Consider the following 8,432-nt stretch of genomic DNA (forward strand, 5'->3'; position numbering starts at 1 on the left):
GGTTTTTCTCTTTCTCTCTTGGCATTCGGTCCAGAAATAAAAGAAGGAAAAATTTCAAAATGGAATGCATATTGCGATAATTCATAAAGATCAGATTTTGATCAGAGGCAATTTACCGTAGAAGGTTTCGTTTCGTTTGTGGGCTTTTTGGTATGGGAAAAATGCAACCGAAACGACAACAACGGTGAAAACAACATCAAATCAGCGACCCAAAATCTCTTCACTCTCCATCTCAGAAGCAATTGTCCCGTGACAGTTTTAATGGGTTGAGATGGGAAAAGAGGAAGGGGGAGGGGGGGGGGAAGCAGATCGTAAACCAACTCCTATAACTTTTCTTCCTCCACTTCTCCTATCTCGTCCTTTGTGGGGACCAATTTGATCTCGAAGTCAGCATCTTTATCATCGCCAAGCTGCCGGACTGCCGTCTCGGCAAAAATTTGTTCGAGAAGAAGAAAAGTGAGTAGCTGAGTGAGCAAATTATCCATCCCATCCCCCCAATGCATCCAGCAGGAGAAGGAGGTCCATACAGTGACAGGAAGCCGGAGAAAGATGATCTGCCTAAAACGCATCTCTGGCAGAGGAATGCTGCAACTTGGACTGAACGAATGTTTTGTAACTGAAGAACACCTCTTTCTCTCTTTCGCTGATTGACTTTTTGTGCTGATTCCAGCTGGCTTTTTCCATTGCACTGCGCAACACACACGTGTGGCATCAAAAATAATAATGATGATGGTGCCGATTGAAGTGGCAGATTGGCGCGGCTCCTGATGACTTCGACTTGATGCGGCCTAACCCTTCAATAATGATTCGAGAGAGGCCTAGAAGATGAAGAACTTCAATTTTATGTCTACAAAGTTTGAGCAAATGAATTTTAATATAAGAAGCCATACATTTGTACATTTTAGGAAACATTCTCAGAGTGATTTTTCCTAGTGGAAAGTACAGTGGGCTATCTGCCCAAAAAAATGAGTCCTTTGAGGGTTGCGGAGTGCAGCTTTCGTTTGCTAGAATCGTAAAGATTTAAACATTGCGATTCCTGACCTGTTTGCATACAAATTCCTGCTCGAGCAAGGTACAAAACTATGCAATAAGCGGAACGATGTGCGATGCAGACATTTTTGCGTAGTGTTCCAATATTCATGGATCAATTTGTGAAAAAGAATGTTTATTTGAATTCGAACCACAAAAAAGAGTATCATGACAGAAAATTTGAAAATTAATCAAAAAGAATATTAATAAAACAATTTTAGGAAAATTGGTTGAAGCTTAAACTAGGGTTACCATACGTACTCTTTTAAGAGTACATGTACTCTTTTCCGATCGAGAAATGAGCGTAATCTTTTTTTTTTTGCAATCTTGCGGAATGTACTCTTTTTTTTGTTGAAAGACATTTTATCAGAGAAACGAACTTATTTCACCAACTTTATGCATTCATGGCGCGGTACTTCAGGTTTCTCTAATTTGATGATCTTTCCAAACTATGAGTTAAAATGGAAAGCATCACAAATATAACAAAATGTAAATTTTTAAAACCGCTTTTAAGAAAAGCTTCTCCCAGGCGTCGAGATGAAGGCATGCAGGCTTACAAAAGTAGAACATGAATCTGATTTAGACCGCAAAAATAATCTCTTACTTTCGTCATTCTTAATATTTTGTGGTTGAAAAGAATTAGGTTATTATTTGCTAATTTAAGTAGATACACACAATGTTTCTCTTAAATGAAACCTTGAATATGCATTATTTATTTTTTGAATTTTTATAGAAAATATCTTTATTTCTAGGACATTATTTCGGTAGTTATGATTTAAAATAAATACCTTATCATTATAGTATTTGAGGTGAATAATTATATAGAACCTACACATGTTTTATACTCTTAAAGTATGAAGTGTTCGCGCACACACGAAAATGGGTAGAAACGAAAATGCCCGCTGCTGAAAACATTTCGCCGCCGGGTTTATTGCGATGGGTTGTCTTCGGAATGCTGTCAGTTGTTCGGGAGTTAAGAAACATCATAAGAAAAAGAGGAGTTTCCGGCATCCCTAGATTATAAAAGGCCGATCGAGAAGTCATGTGTTTCTCTTTTTGGCACTGATACCAGCTACGTCAACCGCTCGGCGAACGCACTCTGTTTTGTTGTTTTCCTAGAAGTGATACTTTAATTGATTGTTTTGTGTAAAGTTTTGTAATGTTAATTAAGTAGATAGGCTGTAAATAAATTAAGAAATAAAGTTAAGTGGTTAAAAGTAGTTAAAAGAACTGTATAAAGTGAGTGAGAAATAAAAACAAAGGATACTTACCAAGGAAACAATCTCGACCGCTTCATCACCTGAAAGAAAGAAGATAGAAGAAGAAGGAAAACTTACCTGCTACCGATTCAAGGAATATTTTACCTGCTGCCTTTAAAAGTAAAATCCATCCGGACATTATCATCCTGCCGATCCTGCTGAAAGGTACTTCCATTTGGTCCTTCGAACCGGATGCCCGTCGAACTCCGAGCATCCGGAACCTATACACGATTTACGGAAGTCATCAACAACACCTCCACGTTGCCGGATTTGGATTCGTTCCTGCTGTAATAAAAATACAAGGCAATCTAATTGCCTCTAAAAGGTAATTATAATTCCATTAAACCTATAAGAGTGTCGTTTGTGCTTCGCTGGTTTTCGATTTCCAGGCCTTCCGGCGTTGGAAATGGCTTCAGAGCGACGTATTAAGTCTCTGAAATTGAGGATTCGCAGCCTAGAGACTTCTTTCAACCTCATCAAGGTTTTCGTCGACAACTACGACGAAGACACTCAATCAGTTGAAGTCCCCGTGCGGCTAGAGAATCTTGGTGTTCTCTGGGCAGACTACTCCAAGACCCAAGCTGAGCTGGAAGCTTCCGATGTCGACGACATGGCAATCGTCGAGCAGCAATTCAAGCAGCGATCACATTTCGAGACAGAATACTACAGAGTGAAGGGATTCTTGCTGGCCGTAAATAAACATGCTTCGACTCCGTATTCTCATCCTGTTCAGTCCCATGCGCACTTCCCTGCTTCCTCCCAGATCCGGCTACCCGACGTGAAGCTCCCCGTGTTCAACGGGTCGTTAGAGCAATGGTTAAACTTCCACGATCTTTTCGTTTCTTTGGTGCACTCATCAAGTGATTTATCTAACATCCAAAAGTTTTATTATTTGAGATCGTCGTTGAGTGGAGATGCCCTTAAGTTAATCCAAACTATTGCAATCAGTGCCAATAACTATCCCGTCGCCTGGAATCTTCTCATTGAGCATTTTCAAAATCCGTTACGTTTAAAACAAACTTATGTTGACTCGTTGTTCGAATTTTCGCAACTTAAGAAAGAATCAGCTTCAGATCTTCATTCGTTGGTCGAAAGGTTTGAAGCTAACGTTAGAATCCTAAGGCAGCTTGGAGAAAGAACTGAATATTGGGACATTTTGCTCATACGAATGCTGAGTATCCGCCTTGATTCAACAACTCGTCGAGATTGGGAAGAGTTTGCGTCTGCAAAAGAGTCAACTACATTCCAAGATCTGGCAGGCTTTCTTCAACGACGAGTTACGGTTCTGCAGTGTATGAGCAATGGCCAGCAAGAGCATTCAGCAACGACTTCAGCGAAAAAATCGACTTCTCGTCCTCCACTCGTTAGCCACGGAGCAACTCAGTTCAACTATCGGCAGTGTTTCGCTTGCTCCGACCATCACCCTTTGTATCAGTGTCCAGTTTTCTCAAAATTGACCTCCGAAGACAAAGAAAAACTTGTGCGCCGCCAACAGCTTTGCCGAAATTGTCTACGGAAGGGTCATGTGGTTCGGAACTGTTCGTCGAAGAACACCTGCCGGAAATGCCGAGGACGACACCATAGCCAGCTGTGCAGCGACGATCGCACTCATCAGGAGCGCCTCAACCAGCGAGTCGAACCAAGCGCAACAACGGAGACCAATGCGGCAAACGAAGCAGCTTCACCATCACTATCAGCCGCGATTCACAATCCAGGGACTGGTCGTCTTTCTAACAGGGTGATTCTCGCAACAGCAGTGGTCACTTTGGTCGACGATCACGGCAACTCGCACGTAGCAAGGGCACTGCTGGACTCAGGAAGCGAGTGCAGCTTCATTACTGAGTCATTTTCTCAACGGCTTCGGATTCATCGGCAAAAGGTTCATCTCTCGATCTCCGGAATTGGTCAATCGTCTACACATGCCCGTCTGAAGCTCCGCACCACAGTACGCTCACGCACCACCCGGTTTTCCACCATCGTCGAATTGCTTGTGCTTCCGAAACTCACCCTAAATCTACCGTCGACAACCATGGACGTTTCGAGCTGGAGTTTTCCGGAGGGAATTCAGCTAGCAGATCCAGCTTTCTACCAGTCTAATCCCATCGACGTGGTTCTGGGTGCTGAAATATTCTTCGACGTCTTCAAACCATCAGGCAGAATATCACTTGGAGATGGGCTTCCGATGCTGGTGAATTCGGTCTTTGGCTGGGTGGTCTCTGGGAAGGTTATGCAGTCCAATCACCTCAAGACGATTTCCTGCAACGTCGCTACAGTGGCGGACATCCAACGATTCATGCAACGGTTTTGGGCGATCGAGGAGGAAAGCGCCGTTCCTAGTCTCTCGGTAGAAGAAGCGGCGTGCGAGGAGCATTTTCGTCGTACAGTTCAACGTACACCAGATGGCCGATATATTGTGCGATTGCCGTTGAAGGAAGCGGCAGACAACATAGGCGACAACTGCAACACTGCGCGACGTCGTTTTCACATGATCGAATCTCGCCTTCAACGCAACAAGGAGCTGCAGATTCAGTATCGGGACTTCATGGCAGAATACGAAACCCTTGGCCACATGCATCGAGTGGCGGACACAGCTGGATCCGATTCTTCCCGGTACTACTTACCCCATCATCCTGTGATTCGAGAAACGAGCTCCACAACCAAGGTCCGAGTTGTTTTCGACGCATCGTGTAAATCTGCAACCGGAAAATCTCTGAACGATGTGCTTATGGTAGGCGCAATAATTCAAGACGATCTGAGAGCCATCATATTGAGGTCCAGGCTCCACCAGGTCATGCTCATCGCTGACATTAAGCAGATGTATCGTCAAGTGCTGGTCGACGATAGAGACACTCCACTGCAGCGGATTTTTTGGCGGAATTCCCCCGAGGAACCTCTACAGACCTTCGAGCTAAAAACGGTCACCTACGGCACGGCCAGCGCACCGTTTCTCGCTACCAGGGTACTTCAGCAGTTAGCCGATGACGAAAACCAGAACTTTCCCGAAGCAGCCAAGATTCTGAGGCGCGATGTGTACGTCGACGATCTGTTCACCGGAGGCAGCTCACCAGAGGAAGTATCAGAACTACGAACTCAGCTTGATCATCTTTGCAGAAGGGGCGGACTTGAGTTCCGCAAATTCGCCTCAAACGTAGAATCGGTTCTCGACGGCGTTTCTCCCGAAAGGCGTGCCATTCAATCTTCGGTCGAGCTCGCATCAGACCAGTGCATCAAAACCCTGGGCCTACACTGGGAACCAACAGCCGACAACTTACGGTTCCACATCCAACTCCCCAAGCAACCACCAGACACCCTTATGACGAAACGAATCGCTCTGTCACAAATCGCACAACTTTTCGATCCGTTAGGCCTGGTTGGACCAGTCATCGTAACCGCTAAGATATTTATGCAGACGCTGTGGAGCCTTACATCCGAAGACGACACACCTTGGGGCTGGGATCAACCGCTACCAGATTCTCTCGCCACTTACTGGATCAAATACTACTCGCAGTTGCCTCTGCTTGAGCAACTCAGAATCCCTCGATGTGTTGTTTTGCCCGATCCATGTAACATTCAGCTTCACCTCTTTTCGGACGCATCGGAACAAGCATATGGCGCCTGTGCATATCTTCGATCGACCGACGCTTCCGGGAATGTTCTGGTAACTTTGTTGACAGCCAAATCTAAAGTTTCACCGTTAAAAAGGCGCAGCATTCCTCGACTCGAGCTCTGCGGAGCACTAGAAGCGGCTCAACTGTACCAAAAGGTCTGCTCCGCCTTCAGATCAAGGTTCACGACATTCTTCTGGGTCGACTCTACTACCGTTCTTGCCTGGCTTAAGTCTAGCCCATCTGTTTGGACTACATTTGTGGCTAACAGAGTATCCAAAATTCAGCTAGCCACGGTGGACACTTCCTGGAACCATGTTGCAGGGCAACAGAACCCTGCAGACCACATCTCTAGAGGCATAGAGGCAGGAACAATTCTTTCGTGCGACCTTTGGTGGAAATGGCCTCGATGGCTTCAATCTGAACCATCGTTTTGGCCTGTTAATCAGCATGACCAATCGTTTGAGACGCAGCTTGAATCTCGATCTTCCCCGATTAAACTTCTGGCAACAACAGCAGACCCTTCCTTCGTTGATCTTTTCGTCGAACGCTTTTCCTCCTTCCAACACATGCTCCGTGTAGCGGCATTCTGTTTACGGATCTCCATGAACCGCAAACAACCGAAGCTCACCACCATTCTTGCACCGACCGAAATCCAAAATGCTGAATTTTCCCTAATACGATTAGTCCAGCTCCAAGAATTCGCCAGTGAAATCAGCGCGCTTCGAGACTCGAAACCCATCCACACCAAATCACGGCTCCGATGGTTCTCTCCATTCCTCGACCCTCACGGGGTAATGCGTGTGGGAGGCAGGCTTGATAAAGCACCACTAACCTACGACAGCAAGCACCAAATTCTGCTCCCATATCATCATCGTTTTTCGGCGTTACTCGTACAATGCTACCACGAACGCAATCTGCATGCTTCACCGCAACTACTGGTCGGACTTCTTCGCCTACGATACTGGATCATAGGGGCCAGGAATCTGGCCAAAAACATCGTACACCGCTGCACCATTTGCTTCCGAGCTCGCCCTAAATTGGTGGAACAATTTATGGCTGAGCTGCCCAAGGAACGGATCACAGCCACTCGTCCATTCACGGTAACGGGGGTTGATTATTGGGGCCCAATCCTGCTGAAGCATCCGCATCGGCGAGCCTCCCCAACAAAGGCATTTGTTGCAGTCTTTGTCTGCTTTTGCACTAAAGCTGTACATATCGAACTGGTGTTCGACTTGACAACAGCAAAGTTCATTCAGGCCTTGCGACGATTCGTATCTCGTCGAGGCCCACCTTCCGACATCTTCTCTGATAATGGCCGAAACTTTCTCGGAGCCAAGAATGAACTAAAGCGACTTATTCGCCAGCCAGATTATTCGCGCAATGTTGACCAGGAATGCTCAGTCTGCAACATCAGATGGCACTTTAATCCGCCTAGAGCATCCCATTTTGGTGGACTATGGGAATCTGCCATTCATTCTGCTCAGAAACATTTCATCCGCATTGTCCGAGACCGACCACTTTATTACGACGACATGCAGACTCTTTTATGTCAAATAGAAGGTTGCCTTAACTCTCGTCCTCTGGTTCCCCTGAGCGACGATCCAACGGATTATGAGCCATTAACACCCGGGCATTTTCTTGTCGGCTCTGCATTAAAAGCTGTTCCGGATGACGAGCTCAGTGAGATTCCGTTCAACTGCTTAAAAAATTGGCAACAAATCCAAAAACTGCTTCAGGATCTCTGGCGGAGGTGGCATCTAGAATACATAAATACGTTACAACCAAGAAGCAAATGGGTGCACTCACCTGTTTCCATCAAGGAAAACCAGCTCGTCCTGTTGAAGGAAGATAACACTCCACCGATGCGTTGGCCGACGGCAAGAATAATTCAGACCCATCCTGGCAGCGACGGAGTAGTCAGAGTGGTCACTCTGAGGACAGCGAAAGGATCCTGTACGCGACCGGTGTCTAAAATCTGCCTGCTGCCGATTGCACCATCGTTGGAGGAATCAATTGCACCATCCAGCGCTGAGCAATCAACACCAGACGAGATTCGTGCTTGAAGGAGCTTTAAATTTCGGATCCAGTTTAAAAATAATATCCAAGGCATTTATTGACTTGGATCAGGTGAGTTCCTGTCCAAGCCTTTATTCTTTCCCAACTTCGCTACTGGGTCAACTATTTTCAGCACTTCCGTACTTCACCTTTCGGATTGAGCACAACACCACGAAAACACAACAGCATGCAACAGTCTTCAGTCCAATCGCGATGCAGATCCCGTTCTAAATTTCACACCTTTCAAGGCACTATTCGAAGTTGGATCAGGTGAGCCCCTGTCCAATCTAACTATTTTTTTTAGGAAGGTCTACCGGGTCAATATTTTCCAGACGTAAACCATCGAAAACATCACTTCACTCCACGGAACGAGAACGAACCGACGAAACCGATCACAACAAACCACGAGACAGATGTAAACAAACATCATCATCACGCTAACTTTTGGCTACCCCTTAACGAATACTTTTGACCCGTTATT

At 45.6% G+C, this 8,432-nt stretch overlaps 1 protein-coding gene across 1 annotated transcript; it reads left to right on the top strand.

Annotated features, from left to right (window-relative positions):
- Nucleotides 1-2,694: 2,694 nt before the first annotated feature.
- On the top strand, nt 2,695-7,959 carry LOC129759964 (uncharacterized). The gene has a single exon (XM_055757546.1). It carries the CDS (start codon nt 2,695-2,697, stop codon nt 7,957-7,959), a length of 5,265 nt encoding a protein of 1,754 aa, XP_055613521.1.
- The last annotated feature ends 473 nt before the right edge of the window (nt 7,960-8,432 follow it).

This window comes from Uranotaenia lowii, unplaced genomic scaffold, assembly GCF_029784155.1.
Source record: "Uranotaenia lowii strain MFRU-FL unplaced genomic scaffold, ASM2978415v1 HiC_scaffold_348, whole genome shotgun sequence".
In the NCBI taxonomy this organism is placed as follows: domain Eukaryota; kingdom Metazoa; phylum Arthropoda; class Insecta; order Diptera; family Culicidae; genus Uranotaenia; species Uranotaenia lowii.

Excerpts from the sequence above, each read along its gene's own strand:
- LOC129759964 (XM_055757546.1), top strand. The coding sequence starts at position 2,695 with ATGGCTTCAGAGCGACGTATTAAGTCTCTGAAATTGAGGATTCGCAGC.